At 42.5% G+C, this 24,842-nt stretch overlaps 1 protein-coding gene across 8 annotated transcripts in view; it reads right to left on the bottom strand.

Moving 5' to 3' along the window:
- sox6 (SRY-box transcription factor 6) overlaps nt 1-24,842 on the bottom strand; it is a 158,406-nt gene that overhangs the window by 117,037 nt on the left and 16,527 nt on the right. For 4 of the 8 annotated variants that reach the window (XM_057333222.1, XM_057333230.1, XM_057333205.1 and 1 more), the window contains 2 exons: nt 17,912-17,982; nt 3,979-4,029 (listed from right to left, as the gene is read on the bottom strand). The exons of 2 other annotated variants lie outside the window; for them this stretch is intronic. In XM_057333222.1, coding sequence (XP_057189205.1) covers nt 3,979-4,022 — 44 coding nt within the window. In that variant the 5' untranslated portion in view covers nt 4,023-4,029; nt 17,912-17,982. The remainder of the gene's footprint in view (nt 1-3,978; nt 4,030-17,911; nt 17,983-24,842) is intronic. 2 more of the 8 variants (XM_057333265.1, XM_057333257.1) reach the window with 1 other exon arrangement.

The raw sequence follows: 24,842 nt of genomic DNA, 5'->3' as shown, positions 1-24,842 counted from the left end.
ATTGTCCCATCTAGTGGTACCTTTTAACTCAGGCGCTGGAGGGGCCAGCGGTGACGCTCTCTCTGTCTAATTAGCTGTGATTCTTGCCGCACAGTTCATGATGAGCTAATCGAACATTTGCAAAATAATGGCGTACCGGGAGCAGCTATTCCTTCTCCCGAGGCCCTGCTATAAGAATAATGATTCTATTATCGAGGAGCGGACATTAAAATGCCGCTCTGCCACCACAACAGAGAAGGTAATTGTACTGGTGTTGTCCACACAACCAACAAGCTATTGTTGGCGACTTGAAAAATAAAGGTGCAAAGAATGGGTGCCACGGTGATTGGTCTGCTCTGCCATGCGGTCCCATGCTGAATTGTCTGGCAAAGAAGGTCCTTGATAGAACGCTGCCTCCGTTGAAAAAAAGAGGCTTGGATGAAGACAACTGTCTGGCTTTTCGAAAAAATGGCCTTTATCTTTTTTTGTATCTGCTGGGCCTCTTTCTCTCACCGCTTAAATAACCACCAATCCGCATTAGACTATACTATTCATACAGTGAATGGGGCCGGGCCATAGAAGAACATCTTTCGCAGAAGGCTTAGCTAGCCTCTGTGTGCTAGACCCATAAAGATCTGAGCCCATGTTTACACAGAATTATCTATGTTTATCTTAGTTTCTATGTAGGTCCACAATCAGCCATCCATAATGCTTATGTTGGTTTACCACATTAAAGCATAAATAAGGTTTAACCTTTCCGGTTCGGCTGTCGAAAAAATACGACTCGTAAACCAAACTCAAAAGTGTCAGTGGGGTGACTGATGGCTATAAACAAAATAACTAACCATAGAGAATAATATCAATGAATCATCAGCATGCATGGCAAATGAGCGGAAGTCCAGAACTGCTGGAGTCAGATTAAATCACAGCACATTAAAAACGTAGGAGATTTTATTTTCATTTTTTTCTTTCATTTATTCAAATGTAGGTCGTTATGCATCTGAAAGTTTGAGGGAAATCTGAAACGAGTTTTCGAGAGTGATGTGAAGACGGTTAGTCATTTGTATCCTCAAGCGCTAGTATAAGACCGGTCCTTTGTGCGTGTGAGCAGGGGCCGAGGGGAGAGGGAATACTAAGTGGGCCCCCTTTGCCTAGTCAACCTTCAGTGTGCTTCATTTATCTTCATCTTGTTAGAGTAAATTAATTAACAATCTAGCTGTTACACACTTTCTCCTTTCATTACATCAAATAATGGCAGAGATGGAGGAGGAGGTCCTCTCCTCTGGGATTAGGCTGGAACTGCTGGAGACATCTCTCTCCCTCTCTCTGTTTTACACTCTTCCCCAGTTTCTCGTTCTTCTATAACCCAACCTTATGCAAATTTCCTAGCTATCAATACTTTCATGTGATCTAAGAAGAAATGTCATTGCCCGTTATGCAACTCAACTCAAGATAAATGAATTCTGCTTCTTATTAAGATTAATAAATCAAAAATAGGCCATTCAAAAGTAACTGACTAAATATGTAAATATATACATTAACCTGTGCTGTAAGATGACTAAAATAAATACTAGTGCATTTGAATATACATTGCAGGGGAAATTTCAGTCTAAGGTCCAACACAAAATATATGACTCACTGAGGAAAATTACTAGAAAGCCCTTTTTAACAGGTTTTATCATCTTACGGAAAGTTATGTTTCCCCTTTTTTATCAAGAAAAAATCACAAAATAGCTGCTTGGTTAATGCTCGTTTTACTATACTGTAACAATACATTGCACTGTTCAAGCAGCAAGGAAGATCATTTGTATCGCTCTAAAAAACAGGTGATATTAATGCCTCTAATGTGAAAGGAAGAGGATTACGAGCATGTGCTCATGCATTTATATTCCAGTGTAATAATGTGAATGAAACGTACAGTAAGGTCTGTAATGAATTAAGTGAGGTGATTATTTTTTATCCCAATAAATCTGAAAGATTAGTGAGGAAGTGATAAAATGCCACTGACTGTCCTATCTCTACCCCCGACAAGCCAGGTATCCCTCTTCAACAGGTGGCCGCAGTCAAGGACAATCCTTCATTCTACGGCATTAAAGGAGGAAGGTGGGCGGATCAAAGCATCCTGCATGCTCTACCAGATCTTGGTGCCAAGGGCGATGCAAATGGTTCACATGTCTGCCAACAGGTACATTTGAATGAAAACGTAAAACTTGAATAACCATGTAAGATATCCTGACAGGTTTTTTTAGAAGACTGTCCAGGGAGAATGTGATTATTCAAAAACACATATTTATCCGACTGCATTTGTCTTTATGTGGCTACACTTAAAGAATCCAAGACATTCCAAGACAAAAAAACGCTGCTTGTCAGCTTTTTATATATCCTGTAGTTTAATATATACAAGCAGTAATCAATAGAAAAGACTAACATCGAGATCTATTGTTATTTAGTAACCAATCATTAAAGGTCCAATGTGTAATTTTTTGGAAGATCTATTGACAGAAATGCAATATAATATACATAACTATGTCTTCAGAGGTGTATAAAGACCTTACATGATGTTTTATGACCTTAGAATGAGCTATTTCTATCTACTACTTACATGGAATTCACCATGTTGTACGGAGCACGTTTCGTCTCCTTCCGCAAAGAAATGAAAACGTTACAACATCTTAGTTCTGTGTCAGCCACCGTAGTGCTTCAAAAGGGAGAGGTGTAGTGAGCCGTTGGTTGCAATTCATAACCTCACTGCTAGATGCCGCTAAAATTCATACACTGGACCTTTAAATTGTTACCTATAGACTTAGCAAGAACTATTCAGTAGACTAAAACAATGCTTAAATAACTTTTTGGCAACATTATTTCCCCATACCTGCAGCCTACAAGTGACATCAGCCAAAAAGAAAAGTTATTTCAGAAGCAGAGCAAGTTATTACATTCTGACGAAAGATGGCAAAGACATTTTTTTGTTCTTATAGTAACAACACGCATAACATGCACTGATGAATCATGCAGAATAAGACCAGGAATGTGCATTACAAAAAAGTAAACAGGGTACATTTTGATTTCATGTTGACTTTGAAAATGTTTCTTCTTTCCTCTTAAATTATTTTCCTACAAGATACATAGCAAATGAATAGCTTTAAAGTTAAAAAGGCCAAAAATCAAGTCGCATTCATCGCTGAATAGCATTCTCATATTTGTATGGATTCTGACAGGCTGGAAAGAGAATAAAAAATGTTGTTAATTTGATCAAATAAATGACCTTTTGAAAAGGAAATCAAAGGGGATTCATTAGCTTTAGTAAAGTTTGGCTGACAGCAGCTTTGAAAGGCAGATGCGTCTGCTGCTGCTGCTGCTTTTAATGAGAGATCACTAATTAGGGTTGCAAGCTATTCAAATCTGGAGAAGGTGCTTTGCACGGAGAGAACAGCCAATGGCTAACACACTTGCTGTTATTTACTTCCTCTGTGCAGCGAAACATAGACACACTGCACAAATTCTTAATTAGAATCACAGGAAGGGGGGAGAGAGCTAATGGCGTCCTTACTCGTTTTGACTGCCGTTATAACACAAACACACAAAACAGGAAATGGTGAGAATCACAAATCGAGTGCCGCCCCACCCCGACCTGTCCGATCAGCGAGCTGGTGAGGCTGGAGGGGATGGGGAAGGTGACAGACATGTGCATGCAGTATGAGGGGTGAAACCCGTCTAACATTCTCCGACTGACAGGGGCTGGGGTGGGCTGCACAGGGTACATGAATGGGGTGAATGCTTTGGGTTTGATTATCTGTGAGGTGGCAGTGAGAACATGTCAAGGAGTTACAGTCTAAGACTTGCACGAACACACACACACGCACACACATAAAGACAGACGGCACATCATCCCACTAGATTGCTAATGATAGGTGGTGTGATATCGAAGCTGTGAAAGGACAGATGAATCCAACCCGCTGGACCCCCTGCGGCAACGACAGAGAAACTAAAGCAACTAACCTCAGTAAAAAGCTGCTACGCAGAAAGCCCTCCATGTTCAGCATTTGGGTTCTGTGGCAGGAGAAATACATAGAGAGCCATTGTAACTCAACAAACACAAGTCAGCATAGCAACTTTAAAACAGTAACAGAGGGGAGAAAACAAACAAAACCACCAACACAATCTCGACTGTCCCCCAAACATTTTTATCTTCCAAACCCAACTGAAGAACAAAGACGGAACAGCTCCACTAATAGCTTTTCAGACATTTGTCATTAGCGTACATGGTTTTACAGTCCCGTTTCTGATGATATGTTATAGTATGACAGTGGTTCCTGGGCGCTGCTCCTCCCAAAGCTTTGTGTGGTGGTCCAGCTGTAAGCCATATGTAGCGGAGCCACAACGGCTTCTAGGAGTTGGACCACAGGGGCCGCGTCTGAGCCAGCATTGGGCCGCGCACCCAACGGGGAGGCGGGAGGATGTGGTCATGATATCACCACGCGCAGAGCTCGTCCTAAAAGTCTAACACCGCAGATTCGGGAGCACGTGTTTGGAAATTGTATCCAAAGGTTTTCCATTAGTCTCTGTTCTTGGTCTTAACAAGCCATTCGTATACGTCTCGTAAAGATGAAGTGCGTGTGTGTCTTGTTAAGTAAACTGTTATGCAAAAGGAAATTTAAAGAACACAATGTGGTCTAAGGCGGTAAGACTTTATTATAACTACAGCTTTGCTAACTACAGCTCAAATCACTCACTGATATACATCAATCACAATCATTTATACGCAATAATCTACAAACTTCCCTATCTGTTTCCATCCTCTCTCTCCATCTCACTTTTCGTCCCTCCGGGGGCGACGACTATAGAGCGCCGCGTTTCCAGAGCTGTTTTTCTTAAAAAATGCAATACTGAAGAAGCAAAACTCATCAAGTGCTGAAACTAATTAGCGATTTCTCTCATGCTCCAACACCCCCCTCTCTCTCTCACATCATCATAAATAAGACACACATCAGAGTCAAAAGACATCCAGTCTCCTAAATGATTTCGCTTTCAGTGACATGAGTGCAATTTGGCCCATCTCTCTCTCTCTTTCTGCGGCAAGTTGCGCTGCTCCAGACGGCACCAGACAAAGCCACTGACAGAATGGAAACAGTGAGATCAGAGAACCCCAAGGACACCGTGCCTTTCAGGCCGACCAGCACTTAGCGGGCCGGAGGACCCATAAGACCCAGTGAGACATTTCACACAGTCAGGTGTCTGGGGGATGAGAGAGTTTTCGGCCACGAGCGCCCCGCTCGCATAATACCCAGCAACAACGCGAGAAAACAACAGTAAAAATGCAACAGAGGCAATCAAGCGTGTCTCCTCACCATTCCGAGGGAGTGTTAAAAAAACACAAGCTCTTGCACACCCTTCTCTCACACTCTCTCACCAGCTCGTGCTTTTTTAGGGGGGCAGCAAGAAGACAGCAAAAACACAAGCGCGCTGACAGCGTCTGTTTCTTTCGGAGGGTAAAGAGAGAGAAGGGTTTGATTTAATTGTGCTTTGAATGCGAGATCTGTTTATTCTGCTTTAATAAAACATGCTGATGCGGAGTCAGAAAATATACATATAAAACATTCATTTCGTTTTTCTACACAGAGCAGAATAACTGAATAAAGAATAACTGGCTAACATGATATAAAACAGTTTGGCGTGGAAGACGGGGATCATGGTTTTTACATGTGCTCTGTAAATCTCACGAAAACATGTTCAGATCACATTTCACCATATAAAAGTATAAATAAATACTTTATATTTTATATCATTTTATATACATTTTAACCTATGTTTCTGCACAGAAAAGTTCATTTTTGCACAAAGAATTTATTTTTGCATTACGGTAATAAATTTGAGGGTTGAAATGTACTGCATTGTCATTTATGTGTTTATTTATTTATTTATTCATTCGATTAATTTATTTTTTGAAGGCTATTTTTAAGGCCAGCTAAATGGGATAGTTCACCTTCTAAATGAAAATGTTGTCATTATTTACACACCCTCTTGTCATTTCAAACCTGAATGACTTTCTTTTTTCTTTCTTTTCATATTTTGAAAATGTTGGTAATAGACAAAAATGTCGGTAACCAAAAAACGCTGGTGCCCGTTGACTTCTATTTTATGTACACAAAACCAATGTAAGGCAATTTTTCAAAATATCTTCTTTTGTGTTTTGCAGAAGAAAGAAAATCACAAAGGTTTAAAATTACAAGACGGTGAATAAATGATGACACTATTTTCATTTCCCTAAGGGAGTTTACAACAGCAAATCATTGTCATAAAAATCCTAAAACTATTTTTTTAATATCATTTGTATTACTTTGATTGTTTTTTGAGTGAATATTGGGTACAGTATATCTGACCAGTCTTTGAAGTTACATGTGTGAGAGTTAAAAGTATGACTGAAGCAGTAATTGAAAAAATTGAAGAGAAAAAAAAGAGTCTTTCTCACTATTACCTCAGCCTGAAAACCCCCACTGTAATCCCTGTGTGTGGGGATTTACTGTAGGCGCGGTGTAAAGACCAAGCTGAGGAAAAAGTGAGTGCGCCTTGCTGTATTGTCTCAGCCTATCTAAAACAAATAAATAAACTGAGCAAAACGAGGCTTAAATTTAGAACAGGCCGTGTTTCAAGGGCAACGGATTGTTGAATGAAAAACAGCGAAGATCAACATCAGCGTTGAAAGTCAAGTGCCTTTTTCTCCAAAGAGGCCAAGATCTGCCAAGAACGGCTTCTGCCCGAGCGAAGTCTCCCACCATCTGCAACAAATGTGCTCTATTAAAACAGTACCATATGGACAAGAAGCCCTCACTATTAACACGGCTTCTGTACGGCCCCCCTCGCTAACGCAGCACACATTTCAAACTTTCAGTCAAATTGACTGGCTGGATTAATGTAGTGCCGCCGACGCTGGGTGGGCTCGGGCACGGAGAGGGAGATCCTAGAGATTGTTTGGCTGAACTTATCCGTCATTGATCTGCTCGGTGAGGATAGGGGTGGGCAAAGAGTCAGAGAACTTTATTTGGGACGACAAGAAAGACAGGCTACATCTTTACTTGCTGATTTTTATGAATGAGACCTTTCGGAGTGAGGCCACAAACCGACGTTAATGACAAACAGCTTGAGGTTACAGAATTAGAATTGCTCAAGTACTGAAGTGCCCAAAACGTGTATCATTTATTCCATGAAGAGGATGACTACGTCAAGATGGCACTGATTAAACCTCAAGGGTGTGGGAAGTGATAATGCACGCTGCATTCTATGGCACATGACATCATAATTTGGAAGTTTTTTTCCCCTCCCTCCCGCTTAAACACGCATATATAGGGAACACACCAAATCAATTAGACCTTTGTGGCTATAACCCGACCTAAAGGTTCGGTGCATTTTTGTTTGTTTACTTTTTCCCGTCACAAGGCCTGAAACACTGTTCATAATTAGAGCGAGGAAAAAAGGGCATATGTTTTTTCTCGGAGTGCTGCTTGCTGACAGGTAATAGCAGTGAACGCATGGCGCAAAAACAAATTCTGCATGTTTATTCGGTTGCTCCTGGACATATAAGGTTTAGAAATCACTGATACGCTCGTGGCCTCTTGCGTGGCAAACAGGGGTTAAATGAAATGATGAAATGTGCCAATAATAACAGCCCATGTGGTGTCATGTGATCTCCAGTGCTGCCTGGCCTGCACCCGAGCGCTCAATAAAAGCACACTGTACTGGGGTGAATGTCAATGGAGAAGGTTTCATTGAGGATGTAATGGGGACTTTAGGCTTTTATGTCACGCACATACAAATATTCAGCCTTGGCCGCACTTAATCGGTGGAGCTCTGCATTCAATACTCTCACATTAAACACCACATTAAATCTCCTTTTTAACTCGGAGTCATTCGCAGAATATGTCACATTGGATGAAATGTAGCTTAGAAATATCAACGATATTGATATGCATTGCCATATCAAAAGTATTGAATGGAGCTCAACTGGCAGAGCACGCTGCTAACAACACCGAGGTCGTGGGTTCAGTTCCCTGAGGAGACGCACAAACTGATAAGTCGATTCTACCACATTCGTACATTTAAACGCACTACAGAAGACGGCGTGCTCACAAAAGAAACTCAGTCTAAAACAGTTGCCATAGCAAAGCCTATGCAGTATATTTTGTGAACTAGCTGATGACAGTCTAATTAAATTAACATTTTATCCCCTCTCATCTGAGCCACGGAAGGTGTGAAAAGGTTTTGACAGTGCTGGGAACGTTGGGGAGAGAAAAAATGTTCCTCCTTCATCCATAAATCCGCAAGTCTCATGGGTATCCTGGTGTCACACAAGCACACGCACACTACAAAAGAAGACATTACAAAAGAAGATAGGACATAAAGAGGTGCTTTTAACCCCACCACCAAAAAAAATACTAAGTAAATACACTTTGCAACGGTTGATCCCCCCACCCTGCGTCGCATGATGAGTGGTGAATTAATTTGTGTGAAGCAACCCAACATTAGGAAGGTGTGTTGAAAGGTGTCTGCTCATGTTTGAAATTAAACGCACTGCTGGTCAGCATTAGCACCTAGATGCCCGTCGAGGCTGCGCGCCTGCATCCGACTCTTAACAGAGAGAGACAGAGAGAGAGAGAGAGACTGGATTTGCCCGTTCACACTGGAATAATTAGAACATGTCAGGAAGAATTAATTTCCTCATTTTTCAAAAGGATACACAGAAATTACCATGTTATTATATGACAGGGTCCCTGGGAGGATTGTATTAAATTTGATTTCCAGCGCAGCTCACACAACAAATTAAAGTAATAAATAAGATGGAAAGAAGCGGGGCACAGAGCATATGTTTATGGCAATGAGCGAAGCAAGGGGACCAGAAAGAACTATCTTCATTTCATTTTATTTAAATCAGGCCGACACTCTGTGTCTGAATGACAGCACTTGCTAATGAGGGCTCGGGGTCTCCTTTATATTAGCAAAGAGAAACAGCCACTTAGTGGGTTAGACGGCGCGCACCTTTCCTCTACAACTCAACCAGCTGAGCATCTGCCTCCCTAATGGACACATTACCGTGTGCTTACAAACTTACAAGCCCCGCAGAAAGGTGAGGTCTCGCTTAACTTACATCTGCGCAACAAATCAATCAAGGAGAATGTTCCTTTGTTTCGGCGGATGATTTTAGTCTCGTCACTTCGGGTTTTGATTTGACGTCTGGGCTAGTTGAAGGAGACAGAACAATGTACTCTACTCTACTTCAGAGTCGGATGTTTGCGGTGCATTCTTCACTGTAATTTAAACGTCAGATTATGTTGAGGCCATTATATGTTTTCCTGCAGGACGGTGAGGTTGTTTGAAGAAACAACACAATCTCCATAAATTTGGCTGAATGGTCAGACAGTCGGGAGTAAAAATAGGAGTGAATCGAAGCAGGTGAGCAGGACACCTGTGTAGGTGAATCTACCAAATTAAATGGAGCAGAGAGCCGCTAAATACATACACAGAACACCTGTCACTAAAGTCACAAAAGGTTTGAAAATGTTATAAAATGCAATAAATACAATCTTTACTCTAGTGTTTCTACTAACATTGGAAAACTTTGTTGAATTGTTTTGACCAAGATATATTTTTTAGATAAGCTTCATGCAGGTGGCTGATAATTACAAAATAATAAGATAATAAGTGAGAGGATTGATCATTTTATGCTAAAAACTGTGATTTATTTTTTATAACATAGTTATTTGTGTTAGACAAAATATACTAATAATCAATGCAAATGTAGTTGAATTTAAGGATTTTTAAATGAATAATTAATAAAGATATATTGTTTAATAATTGTGTGTGTGTGTATATTTTAAATGTAACATATTTGTCTCTGAGACACCCACTTTTACTATCTTGATTTTTACAATTCAGGGTTTCTGTGCAAATAAATGATGAAAACTCTACATTTCTGCTTTTCCCCTTTGAGGTAATGTGAAAAATGCATTGTAAATCTTTCCTGGCTTGTATTAGCTCATTACAATCGTTCAGTCGAGTCAGTGGAATACACAGAAAGAAACTCTTTGGGAATTGGCATCATTAGAGCCAAGCGTTCCCCTGGGCCTCACAAACTTTAAATAATTTGCAAATCAATTAACTGGCAACTCTCAACATAACAAGGATTTCACACCCCTGGGTCAGGGCACATTATCAGCTCCAGAGGATTCATGGCATTTTGGGAGAAAAGTTCATGGTTGGAATCATTAATTCATTTAACAGGACTTTTAGTTATGCATTACTCCCTGCAGCTGTGGAAGCCGGATTAACGGCATGTTCCTGTGGCCATATATAGCGCACAGTAGAAACACCTTATCCCTTTTAAGTTTGGGAGCGGTCTTTATTATGTATCATTCTCTACAAAATTGGATGAAGCATATCAAGCCATCAAAAGGCTGATTTATTGAATAAACTTTGATGGAGGCCACTGCTCCGGTCATGACGTTGTTGTTAGGATGTCAGATCGGGTAAGCGGGGTGATTGATCTGGAGCATGACATTTATTATCATCTTCAAAGGTTCCCAACCTTTTTGTCAGCTCAACTCATATGACCCGATTCGTTCATTTAATAGTGTTGACCTCCAAGCTATAATGATTTAAAAATATGTTATCATAGACCATAGATCCTTTTACAATTTTTATTCATATATCTATGCATATTCAATTTAATGTGGCATTTCAATCACAATCAAACCACACAATTTTCTGCATCTCTATAAAGTGATAGTTCATCCAAAAATAAACATTCTGTCATCATTTACTCACCCTCTTGTCATTTCAAACCTGTATGATTTTCTTTCTTCCGCAGAACACAAAAGAAGATATTTTGAAGAATGTTGGTAACTGGCCCCCATTCACTTGCATTGGTTTTGTGTCCATACAATAGAAGTGAATGGGGGCTAGTGCTGTTCGGTTACTAACTTTCTTCAAAATATCTACTTTTGTGTTCTGTGGAATAAAGAAAGTCATAAAGGTTTTAAATGACAAAAGGGGGAGTAAATGACGGAATTGTTATTTTTGGGTCACTTAATAGACCACCCTGCTCCAGATGTTCTAGCATTCATATCTGGTCTTCTAGATTAAGCCGGCTCAAAGTATAGCAAGGCTATTTCATATGGAAAACGTCTTGGTTATGGATGTAACCTCGGTTCCCTGATGGAGGGAACGAGACGTTGTGTCGAACCGACAGAATGGGGTTTGTCTTGAGAACCTATCATCTTCTGAGTATTTAGAAAAGGCCAATGAAAATTGGCGAATGAAATTTGCATGCCGGACTCCTCCCCGGATGTCCGGGTATAAGAGGGAAGCCGGCGTGCTCATTCATTCACCTTTGGTTTGAGGAGCCTTAAGCATCCTCCCCCGACCGCTGGGGTGGGCGGCCAGTGTTGTGGCATGAGGGACACAACGTCTCGTTCCCTCCATCAGGGAACCGAGGTTACATCCGTAACCAAGACGATCCCTTTCTGTCGGTCTCTCGACATTGTGTCGAACCGACAGAATGGGGTTCCTATGTAAGACGCCACAGCACTGAGCCGCGTCACAATCTCTAGCGGAGCGACGTTGACTGGCCTGGGCGAGTCAGACGTAGACGCTAAAGCGAAATTATGACCATCCAGTGGAGAGGAAGGGGGACCCAGAGCTTTACCACAAAGTTGGGAAGCCCCTGCCACCGGCCGTCATGGGCGGAGACCTAGTTCTCTAAATGGCGAGAAGCCGCCCGGCACCGTAAGGGCCACTGGGTAAGCATTATTCCCCCCGGGGGGAAAACGCTGCAGAGACCACTACCTACCATAGGGAGGAATTAGTGGAGACACCACATGGTCTCACCATCAGGGGAGAACTCATGGGAAAATGTGCGGACTGCAGGAGTTAACTGCGAGGTGGGAGTCCACCTAGGGAGGTCATGGGTTGCCGAGGTGGGAACCATTCATGAGGATACATCAGACGGAACAGCCCACGGAGGGGGGGTTACCACGTCTGGAGCACTAGGTCCGGTTAGAGCTAAGTGGGAAAACTCAACTGTATCCCGGCCTAAGGGGGCAGGGCAAATCAATTAAGCTGTGCCAGCTGTGTACAAGGGCATCCGTACCGAGGGGACCGTCGGACAGGGAGTACCAAAGCGGACAATGGGTGGAGTCCGGGGAGGCAAACAGGTCCACCTGCGCCTGGCCGAACTGCTCCCATATGAGCTGAACCGCGTGGGGGTGAAGTCGCCACTCTCTGCGAGGTGACTACTGATGAGAGAGCCAGTCTGCTGTCTGGTTCAGGTCGCCCGGGATGTGTATGGCTCGCAGGGAGCTGATCACCTGCTGACTCCAGAGGAGGAGGCGTCGGGCGAGTCGTGTTAGGTTGATATACGCCACGGCAGCTGTGCTGTCCGACCGGACCAGCACGTGCCTGCCCTGCATGAGAGGTTGGAACCTCTTCAGTGCATGTAGCACAGCCCACAACTCTAGGCAGTTGATATGCCAACGCAGGCGGGGGCCCGTCCAGCGCCCCAACACTGCGTGCCCGTTGCACACGGCACCCCAGCCCTGAAGGGAGGCATCCGTCGTTACTACGACGTGTCTTCACACCTGCCCTAGGGGGACCCTAGGACGGACGTCAGGATGCGCTTCTGCGTCACCATACTGAAAGGCAGCTTGTGTAGGTGCTTGTTCAGAACACGCAGATCCAAGATAGGGCGCAACCCCCCGCCTTTCTTGGGGACAATGAAGTACGGGCTGTAAAACCCGCTGGACATCTCGGCTGGTGGGACGGGCTCGATCGCTCTCTTCACCAGAAGGGAGGCGACCTCCGCCCGAAGTACGGGAGCATCCCTGCCTTTGACTGAGGTAAAAAGGACGCCCCGGAACTTGGGCGGACGTGTAGCGAACTGAATCGCGTAGCCGAGATGGATCATCTTCCTCAGCCAGACTGACAGTCTGGGAAGCTGAAGCCAAGCTCCCAGAAACCGAGATAGGGGGACTAGAGGTTTGATCTGCTTCACCCCAGGGGGGTGGTTCGATGGCTAGCAGTACGGATTCCTTGCCGGGGAGGAGATCGGCTCTGCTGTTTTTCCTGCCTGGCGACTGTCCAGCTCAACGTACTGTCTCTTTGAGAGTGCTGAGGGCTGGTGTTTATACTCGACATTGCGTTTCACCGCGACGCAATGTCGAGTTGCCGTCCACCGTCGACCAGAGGGTGGGAACGGCTGTGAAAACCCAGAGAGAGAGGAAACTCATTTTGTGAGGAAGTGGGCGCTGGCCCCCCATGGGGAACCAGCTGATGGTAGGACGGGGCAGGAACCGTCCCTATCCGACCCAGCAATGGAGTGGCTGGGTTCGGGCCCGATGGTAGCCTCGATCTTCCTGGGGTCTCTCCGTCAGGGCCGCTTCTGCTTCCGCGACGGCTGCTGACAGGGAGGCGGTTTCCTCTTCGACGTCCTTTTCCGGGAGGCAGCCTGGGAAGGGGGCACTGGAGCCGGAGCCGAAGAGGGCCAGGGCTGCTGGGAAGCAGACGCCGCTCGGGATCTCGAAGGCCTGGATCGGTGGCGGTACAGAGTTCCTGCATTACCGCTGAATCGGTCTTACCCTCGTGGAGCTCCTTCAACGCCTTGGCCTGGTGGACCTGCAGGATGGCCATGGCGTGGAAGGAGGAGGCGGCCTGACCCGCAGCCGTGTAAGCCTTCGACACCAGCGATGCCGAAAACTTACACGCCTTGGATGGGAGTCTAGGCCGAGCTCTCCAGGTGGCCGCTGTCTGCGGGCACAGGTGCACCGCGACAGCATGCTCCACCTGGGGAATCTCGACATAGCCCCTGGCCGCCCCACCATCGAGGGAAGTAAGGGCGACTGAGCTTTTCTGATTGGAACGGGCTGTGAGGGGCGCGTTCCAAGTCTTACTCAGCTCCTCATGCACTTCCGGGAAGAACGGGACCGGAGCTGGGCGCGGCTTGGAGAGTCACTGCAGGAAGGGACCGTCCGCTGCACCACGTCGTAGATTCCAGCAGGATTGGATCAGTGAAGATCTGTGAATCGCTCATCAGATGCTTAGGCTCTGAAGAACAAAAGGTGAATGAATGAGCACGCCGGCTTCCCTCTTATACCCGGACATCCGGGGAGGAGTCCGGCATGCAAATTTCATTCGCCAATTTTCATTGGCCTTTTCTAAATACTCAGAAGATGATAGGTTCTCAAGACAAACCCCATTCTGTCGGTTCGACACAACGTCGAGAGACCGACAGAAAGGGAACTGAGGTCACACCTGTACATGCTGCTGGCTGGCGTCACTCACCAGAAACCTCATTACAACTAATAATAAAACAAATGCATCCTAAATACATGGCAGATGTTAAGACCTTAGAACCTCCTTTCATGACAATAATTTAATTTCCAACAATTAAATTTTATTCTCAATTCACAGTGATGAAATTTAACATTCCATCGGGCGTACTGGAGAGAAGATGCACAATTTTCGACAGGCCTGATGAAATTAAAATGCCAACCCCTATTGAACAGACTGTATGACAACAATCACGCAGAGGGCCGGTGAAAAACTGTAGCTGGGGAGAGCCTGTTAATTGATGGGAAAATAACCACTCAAAGGTTATTCATTTTCATTAGGGGACCAGGAGAGCTGTTTATTAAATTTTTTTACGGAAAATCATTCCTGGAGCCGCGGGCCCCGCAGAGACATCAGCAGCGAGACAGGCTAAATGCGAAATGAAGGAAGGCTCCGGCAGCTTTATTAGATGAATGGCACGTGTTGATAAAGAGTGTATTCTGCTTGTTCAAACAGATGCCGTCGTTTCATCCTCAGGTGTTTCCAAATGACTTCGCACAAGAGCGATTAAACGGCAGGCGCATGCAAGCAATGCGCTCGCCCAAATTATTTACTGCCTCATTTTGTGATTAATTAAACATGCAGATTAAAGTTGCAAAGGAATTTAGATTAATGACTGTGTTAGGTCTCGTAGGTCTGGTGAGCGTCGGTGTGTTTGAGGAAGAATGCCATGCGTGTCGGGTTCTTGTCTTGGTACTCAATCGGTGTGAAATGAAGACGACTGCTGGTTATGTTGAAACCACCAGGCCTTGTAGATGGTGATTTTTAAATCATGTTGACAGCCAGTGTTGGGTGTAACTAGTTACTAAGTAATTAGTTACTGTAATTAAATTACTTTTCCCTTGAACAAGTAAAGTAAGGTATTACTCTAATTTTTTCTGTAATTTAATTACAGTTACTTCTGATGTAATTGAACTAAATACTTTGTGTAATATATGTGTGTGCAATAGTGGAATTGACATCAAAATTCAAAGTCTAACTTAAAAATCCGTGTTTTAATGTATAATTCTCACATTTGTAATACTTTGGTCTGTTAATAATAATACTTTGTTATTTTATATTATTTATTTGAATGAACTAAAAGAGTCGTTTCATGTCTATCCTTGAAACAATTCTAACCAAGGTTTACATTTAGTCATTTAGCAGGTTGATGTAGGATATAGAAAGTAATTCGTAATAACTAATTAAATACTTTTTGGAGAGAGTAATTTGCACAGTAATCTAATTACACTATTGGATATGTAATTAGTAACTAGTAATTCATTACTTTTTCAGAGTAACTTACCCAACACTGTTGACAGCTATAACATAACACCTCTCTCTCTCTCTCTCTCTCTCTCTCTCTCTCTCTCTCTTTATCTATGAAAGTTTGGTCATTTTGTGTTTAAATGCAAATTAAATTAAACAACTTTGATACAGCCGCAGAAAAAATAAGAGCCCATTCCAATTTTCACTTAATCAGCATTTCAGATAAATTGTGGCCTTTCCAGTCAAGTGTCTGTTGAATTTCAACAAAATCAAACCTCAGGAGTGACAAGGTCATCCGACAGCATGACAAGACACATGAAAACTGTGATAAAAATCAAGGTTATCACATACAAATATTGAACTTTTTTTAAATACATGTACAAATATTACTGAATATGAACTTGGTCTGAAAAAAGAGCATTTTTTTCTGTTATTGTGACCTGTTTCTCCAGTTATCATTTTCTACAAATAAATGCAAAAAGAAACAATCATTTTATTTGACGTTTGGGAGAAAGATTGATAGTAGTTCACAGAATAACACAAAAATGATCATTTTACCTAAACACACCTATAACTAGTAAATTTAGAAAAACAATAATTTTGAAATGGTCTTGAAATTTTTCCGTGGCTGTATGTTTTGAGAGTAATAAACAGTTTTTACATGAAACATTTTAATTTCTGTTATATACAAATGTATTATAAAAAAAAATTGGGCTCTACCATAAATGTTCACCCACATGTACACACACACACACGCTCGTAAACGCTGACACAAAGCCAATCTGATGTACAGTACAAGGCTTACACTGTTACCCTCAGTGTTGGAGCGGGGCCAGCACATAGGCCTTATGTTTACTGTTCTAACTCAAGTGCTCCTTTCACCTTCATTCAGCTTAACAATCAGCGTTTCATTCCCTAAATAGAGACCGACCCTGTGACATATCAATGTTAATATCTGTGTTCACAGGACACAGATCGGGACAGGCCGCAGCTGTTCCATGGCGGCACTTGTACACAACTTTCGTAGAACATGTAACCTCATACTAAACGGTAAGACTACCTTAACAGAAACCACCCATGGCACTCCAGTGCACAAACCATATCCTAGTCCAAGTTACAACACAAAACCTTAAAAAAATCAAGCAGAAAAAAGAGCCATAAAAACGAGCGGTGTCAAATTTTGTCAGTGCCAATTTTCCAATAATATCATATCTTCCTTCTCGGCGGCTCCGGTCGCAGCCTATTTCGGGCTGACGGGAATTTTCAGATGGAGTGACAAGCCAGGCAGACAAAAGCCGTAATCACTCCTGGCCCCTTTGTTATTTGCCCATTCATCTCAGCTGAGAGAACCTCACTGATCTGCCTCTCTTTCCTCCAACAGCCTTTCAGCGCGGACTTAACACGCCGGCGACACGCACTACAACCGCAGCTAAAATAAAAGTGGTGTAATAGGGCGTATTGATCCGAGATGAAGGCGATGTTTGACTTGAAATCACAGGGATAAAGCCACGTGGCCTTGAACTTTGAGCTGGAATATGCCATTCTCACTGGCCTAATTATGCAGGGCCAACAGAGGGGCTTTCTGCACGTTAATATAACTCTGTCCTGCATCTCATATCCAAGTGACATTTGAAAAAAGATTAATACGAACTTAACTTTCACGAAGCTTGTTTGCTCAACATTACCAGGAGTTTGCCAGATATGATCTTTATTACTAAGGCAGAAAGAGAAAACTCACATTTAAGACATATTGTGGCGGAAAACTGCAGCTGTATATTGAGTGTTTACTAAGACCCTGTCTGTGTTTCTTTTAAAGGGGTTCTTTCTTCATTGCTCTGAATGCTCTTATTGAGGCTGACTGGCATCCTGAAAGTACCAATAACATAGTTGGTATTAGCATTGAGAATAGATTCACTCTATACGCACCGATGAAAGCGTGTGCATGTTTGAGTGGAACGCAGCGGTAGGTGCAAACAGGCGAAACTGTTTTGCAAAAACTAAATTCCAAGACTTACAATCATCATTTTGATCTGCTTTTATTAGCGTGAAAAACTATAGGGGAAGTGTGTAATTGAAGTCATTCATCAGCGCTCGAGGTTATTCAACTGTTTTTTAAGCAAACTCATTTCTGGAAAAGTGAGACTGAAAAACAGAAAAACACATTCATTTGTGAGCGACCACATTTACTGTGTTGAAGAGGATGTAGAGCAGTTTCATGAGACAAAAAAAATCCTCGCGTACGTGCACGGATGTTCACGCGGCACTCACACAGAACACATGTTATACGAAATAAAGTGTCGACTGTACTTACGTAAACAGAAAGACTTTATCCCCAGCTCCCAAAAATTACTGGTGTGTTGATTTTGAATTCATGAAAATTACCTGCAACACAACAAAGAGAAAATGTCATGAGTGTTCGGTTTGGAGAGAGAGAGAGAGAGAGAGAGAGAGAGAGAGAGAGAGAGAGAGAGAGAATGGTTGTCAGATGAGTAAAGATGCAGTGCTGGCAGCCAGTCAGGGGTTCGGCAGATGAAGTTAAACAGTTGTAATGCTGTATGGCCTCTAGTTACTCTCCTCTCTCCCTGAGGGACTCAATCCTAGACAATGTTTAGAGTCCACTTCTCTAATACCTCATTAATCTGTCCCTGCGCTGTTTGATTCTACTAATAAATGGCTTTCATACAAAGCACATGTTTTCTCTAATTCCTCTCACTGGCTCTATTACACTGCCGAGCTCTAATGATTTATTTAGTTACACACTCGGCTAGTGCTAGCAGGTCTTCTGAGGTCCTCCAGAAACGCCAAGGAAACGCGAAAAACCAGACGCGCACCAAAACACAGACGCACCCAGATTTACCATTATCCAGCCATATGCACACTGCTACATTTCCTTCACGTGACCAAAGAAGAGAGAGAGCCACACAAATCTCAATTATGTCCTTTTATCCACATTATTCTAAGCGGGAATCTCATTAACAGCTGATTTATACAATTAACCGCCTTCAGCATCACCAATTAAACAAGGACACAGAGGTTTGAGGTCAAAGCTAATAGATCCAGAGACCACCAAACTCTGCCACACGAGCAGAGAGCCACGTCAACCGCACACACCAAGTAAAAGCCTGTGTGGGAGGGTTGGTTAATAGAATAAACTGCGAGATCTTCAGTCGCCAATGGATGAACCTCGAAGCCGATGGTGACAATAGGAGAAAAGAGACCGGAGGTCTGACCCCTGTGAATGGAAAGCTGTTGTCATCTTAATAGCACCTCGGAGCTGACAGTCTATTCCTCGTTCTCAAAGGACCGTGCCACAGGCCTGCCTGTGCGTTCACACCGCCACACACACACCCGCACAGTTTGTATTATGTGCACATGCATTTTTCTCATTCGTCAGAGTGTGTGTTTCACACAGACTTTCATACACTCTCTGTGGAGTAAACCCCTGACAGAGGTGGTACTTCTATAAACGCTTTTCTCTCCGTGAGTTATATAACGGTTGACTAATTCCTGTTGTGCTTTAATAAATAGGGGGCTATTTTAATTGCAGGGGTGAAAAATACAAATAAAATTTGAAATTATAATTTGATGCTAATTGAGAAAAATGATGAAAGCAGCGAGGCCGTGAAGAAGAAAACGGTGCGATTTCATATTCATACCTTATTTAAGCTGATCATTCGTCAAGAAAAAAACTTTGATGGGGAATAATAAAACAATGATATTAAAAATAATTAAACCGATGCAATAAACCCTGACCTGCAATAAAAACGGTCGTGACAGGCCGTCGTAGCAGAGCGGGGGCTCAGAATTAAGCAGGACTTCACTCCCTTTTCTAATTGGGCGATCATGAATTCATTAAAGAAAATTCCAATCAGCACCAGCCTGTTTTTATTAGTCACCCAACAGTTTTATTACTCATTCACTGTGTCCGCAATTACCGCTGCGGCTTTCTCAAACATACAGCTCGGTTTTCTGTCTCTTGACAGTGAAGAAAGAAAGAAAGAAAGAAAGAAAGAAAGAAAGAAAGAAAGAAAGAAAGAAAGAAAGAAAGAAAGAAAGAAAGAAAGAAAGAAAGAAAGAAAGAAAGAAAGAAAGAAAGAAAGAAAGAAAGAAAGAAAGAAAGAAAGAAAGAAAGAAAGAAAGAACGAAAGAAAGAAAGAAAGAAAGAAAGAAAGAAAGAATTAGCAAGCTTCTTGGCAAATTACTACACAAAAAGCTAATGTCCATTAAACCCCATGAGGACCAAGAGGGGAGCTCACAAAAATGAGTGCCAGATCTCTCTGTGAAATCAACCTTTAGTCATATTCCTCACTCCACAAATGAAGAATTTACTTCTTAAAATGAAAACAGTGCTAAATTTTCCAAGGAGTTAAGTGGGGTGTTTAAAGCTTGTGCTGGGGGAGCCAATCCATCGACCATGACAGTGACTCTAGCTTCCCTCCAATGAACACACCGCCTCAAACTGACTCCAGCAGCACAAGCCAATGGACACAACACACACACTACATGAAATAAGAGCTTGAACCGATGCTCCAAAAATAAGTTCCAAGTCCAAGTGCAAAGTTTTACTATCTCCATTCCACGATGCATAGCCTCATTGCCAGAACATACACATTACACCACGTCATGCTTGCATTCGCCAATAAAATATGTTATTAGCATTTATCGCAAAGAGAAGAATTAAAGAGAGTCTTCAGAAATTCTTTTAAATGGGTTCAAACTGATTTAATCAATCCTCTACATAACAGCGCTGTGTCTCTGACATCAAATGACGGCGACACGGAATCAGTGACTAACCTTCACAATAACAAGCTAACAGGGCCATGCTCCCTCACCGCAGACACTCGATTAACGCAGGCAGCTTGCTTTAAATATATTTGCAATAGAGGGCGAGCTACAGTAGCACGCTTTACATAATACGCCGTAAATGTGCGCCGATAAGAGACTGAACTGTAAGTGCAAAGTGGTTTGGACGGGTCAAATATAGATGAAATCCTTCATTTTCCACCGTGAACATGTTGTACTCCCGGTGCTCCACAACCACGGATGGAACGTTTTCATTTACATCAACTTCGGCTTTCTTCTCATCCCGCAACCAACAAAAAAATCACTTTAACCATGTACCATTTCCTCCATTACTCTCCCGGTCCGGAACATGTTAAGAGGGGATTTAGGGGAAGTAGTTATTGGGACAAAAGAGGCAATATCCCCCATCAGCAGGACGGTCTCTTACCTGGTAGAGAACAGTTATCTCTATACTAACAGCAGGACCACTGCCAGGGTCTGGAGAAGAAGAGGCAGAGGGGGGTAAAATGAGGCAGAACGAGGCCTAAAATACAGGCCACTCACCTAGCAGTGGGGGGAAGAGCAAAGAAGGAAAAAGTGGTGTTTTATAAAAACCTTCATGCCTGCCTATTGTCAAATTCAATATTCAGCCTGAAAAAAATCAACTAGTGCGCACATACAGATCTCTTTATTGTGTTGATTAAATAAGTCAAATGAATACTTAAATATATTATTAAAATATGAATAAAAACATCAATAAAAATAAAACTATTACTATTATATTACTATGTATTCATAAGTTATATATATATATATATATAATACATATATTTTATTAAGACACTTTCATTTCAGAAGTGGCCCATAGATGTGGATGGAAAATATTTAATTTGGACATTTAAAAGTTAATCCATAAAGAGCAACTAATTCTAGTAGAGTCAAACATTTTGGAGACAAAAAAACTGATCTTGGCTGCATGTGTGATCATCTCACGTCGACTAAATAAATAGGGAGCATCCATGTTCTACAAAAATGCATGCTAGAAAAAGCAGCTGAACAAAAAAGCACTAACTTTCGTTCACTATTTCATTGATCGTCCTCTTTGGAATCTGCCATTCGGACACAAAAAAGCACATGCTTAGCTTAAGTGGGCCTGCTTAGAGTCGAGGGTTTTCTGTTGTATTTCAAAAGTGTATTCCCATCTTGGGGGAGGAGGGCGCTGTGTTTAAATCAAACATCTCCTCTCTTTAGACTTGCAGACAGCTCCGTGACCAAGCCAGACTTTCATGTCCGACACTGCAGATGCATTATATGTGATTTACTCTGCTGTGAAATAACAACAGTGCAACTCCGTATTAGGGGAAGAAAGGGCTGACCGGCCACTCCGGGGCCTCAAATCCGGGCCGAGAGGAATTCCAGTCAAGTTAAATACAGCATGTGTCTCACAGATTCTTCTACATGATTAGAAAACAGCAGCCTAAGAAAGCAGGGCCTTGTCTTTTTTTTGTCATTGATTTGGAATAAGTCGATGGAGTTTATTCCCCAGCCGCTGTGCGAGGCACTTTTTCTTTCTTTTTCCCAATTTATCCGTCCCCTACTATTGAGTTGGGTCATGGAAACAAGCCCGGTTCTCTCTCAGGTAATGTGTTTATCCTCCCGGTCTCATCTTCTAGCTGACGGGGGCCGCCTGCTGTACTCTCTCTCTCGCTCTCTTATCGCCCGCACTCTCACGGGGCATTTTAGCTGCTGAAATCCTGTTCACCACATACCGGTTTTAGAATCTGTGAAATGAGTGCAGAAGAAGCGTGGCCACAATGTCTGCCTGTGTTGCCAATGGACTCGAAAATGGGTCCGGGAGCTTTTTGTCCAGGGAATGCATAAATGGAAGTTTTTAACACCTCAAAGAAAGCCAGTGCCTTTGTGTGGCCAGACGAGAGAGAGCCCTGGATCTCCTGAGGAGGCAGACATGCTGAGTGCTGCAGGACAAAGGACCTAAAGCCTGAAGCAGCAGGAACATACGTATACACACACACACACTTTTATGGTACAATACACACACACACACACACGAGAAACATATACAAAGATAAAGGCACGAGGCATGCACACACAGGTCAAGAATGTGGAATAACACAGAAAGAAGGAACATTGCTGAAACGTTGTCGAAATTCTGAATTTAAATGCTGCAAAACATCAAATCAAACTAATAAAACACACACAGACGCAAGAATTTATGTGACTGATAACCAAAGCATGAAAACATTGATTGCCTCCAAAATAATTTCAGTATCCGTTATTGCAATTCGTTTTATTATGTTTTCCAAAAAAAAAACAGGTTGTGCAGACAATCAGACAGCATAAGCTTTGGCAGCTTACAATAAGCATTTAAATGCAAATATGTCTGATGCACAAAGAACCTGCAACTTCTGTCAGTGGCGAAATAATCAACCTGCAATTGTTTCCTGACTCGGAGACATTTCAAGTGACAAGGTCTAAGCAGCAAGCATCTGTATTCAAATTACTGCGCTATTTAAGGCCTCGGTCTGTACAGGGATATTTTTCCAACGGTAAGCCGCGCTGAAAGTCAATCATATGGTGAATTAAACCAGAATGGAATCAATTGATACAGAAAAGATCAGGTGACAGCCAGACTCACCGGTTGTGCACAAATTACTTGTGTTGTTCTAGTAGAGGAGCAGGAGTGTGCGCACGGCCCGTTTTTTTTCTTCTTTTTTTCAAATATTACATTTGCAATTGAATTGAAGCGACTCTGTTTGCATCCTCAATGAATGAACAAGATACAATTTAAATGAAGCAACACGGTCAAGAACACAAAGGAGAAAAATTAATTGTGTGCCGCGTTCTCTTTCAGAAGGATTCAGGGAGCCTCGGGCGAGCTCGCCAGAAGAGGCCTTGGATCCCCAAGGATGAGTTCGTGTGGTATGTCAAATCTGAAAACTATTTCAGGTCTCAATATGAATAACAAGAAAGAGGTTACGACTCATCTGTACTTGCATACTTCATGCACAAGTTGACTTTTAATTCTTTTACCAGCAAGCGGGGAGGAGCACATTGTGCTCCAGGGTTTTGTCTGGTGGCTTCATGAAAAAACAGAAACATTCTGCAGTGTTTTCCCAGGCGGAGCGGAGGTGCGTGAGCAAAAATAAAGGGGAAACTCTAAAAACTGTATTTTATTCGTTTTATTTTCTTTTATTCAAAGTTCAAGAGCATGCCCATGAATTCCTGCTGTAATTGTGTTTGGTGCGGGTCAACGGGGGATGTGCGCTGAAGAAGATATAAATAGTGAAGAACGCTCACAATGCTTTTCATTTACTGTAGCTTCTATTCAAATATAAGACGCTAAAATGCAAAATCTACAAGGTCCTTCAGCAAGAATGATAACAGATCTCATTGTACTCATGTGATTAAATATTTGATACAAAATCTATATTAATAAAAATATCCAAACACATATTTTTATGAAAATTCACCTCAAAATCCACAATTACCCTCCATATGTTGGAATGCAATTGGATAGTTAGTAGTAGAAGAAAAATCATGTATTTGCTGCTTTCTTAATTTTCTAGAGAGGCAAATGATTTAAAAGATGGACACAAATCTCAGCTGACATGGCAGGGAGTTGCTCTCTCTCTCTCTCTCTCTCTCTCTCTCTCTCTCTCTCTCTCTCTCTCTCTCTCTCTCTCTCTCCTGCAGTAGCCCCGGCCCATACGCTACGGCTGCTCAGATGCAAGTATTAAAAAGGAGCAGAGCGCATGCGAAGTAGCTCTCTTCTCCGTGGTTTCCTTCTTCCCCCCTCAGAGAAAACAAATGTAGTGTTTGAGTCACTGATCGCCGGTGTAATTGAGTTTAACACTCTTTTTCTGCAGGAAAAAAGAGCCTTTGAAATGAGGAGGTCAAATTACCTCTCCAGTCAGGCAATAAATAAATCAAACAAGGTAAAGGCTCCTGCCAGCATATTTTAGTGCAGAATTCAATTAGCGCAAAACAGGAGATTAGATGCACGTCCCTTCCTATGATACTCTTATTATGCGCGAGGCAATCAGATCGGAATGCAGCCGACGGAGGACGTCTTTAAAGAAATCCGCTCCGTCTTAGCGGAGCAAAACGACAGGCGTCACATGACGGTGGCCGCAAATTGGAGAGTGAGATTATTGTTGCCCTCTGGCCACCAAACCAGACAGCTTTAATCTGCCGATCCTAATATTGTTAGAAAGCCACAATCCAACTAAAAATGGTGTTAAAGATATGCTTTACATACTTTATAAAGCAAATAACATTTAGCATTGACTTGTAAAATGGACAGGCGTAATGAGTGGCAATATACACTACTTACTTTTTTCCACTATGCAAGTTTTGTTCCTCTCCATTATGTAGTTTCCATAATTTCTGCACTGGAGAAAGGAAGTGCCATGACGCAAGTCATGTGTCTACATCAGGGT

The sequence above is a fragment of the Triplophysa rosa genome, linkage group LG1 (assembly GCF_024868665.1).
Source record: "Triplophysa rosa linkage group LG1, Trosa_1v2, whole genome shotgun sequence".
NCBI lineage: Eukaryota > Metazoa > Chordata > Actinopteri > Cypriniformes > Nemacheilidae > Triplophysa > Triplophysa rosa.
The sequence above is the reverse complement of the archived record's forward strand: the minus strand, read 5'-3'. Positions and strand labels throughout refer to the sequence as shown.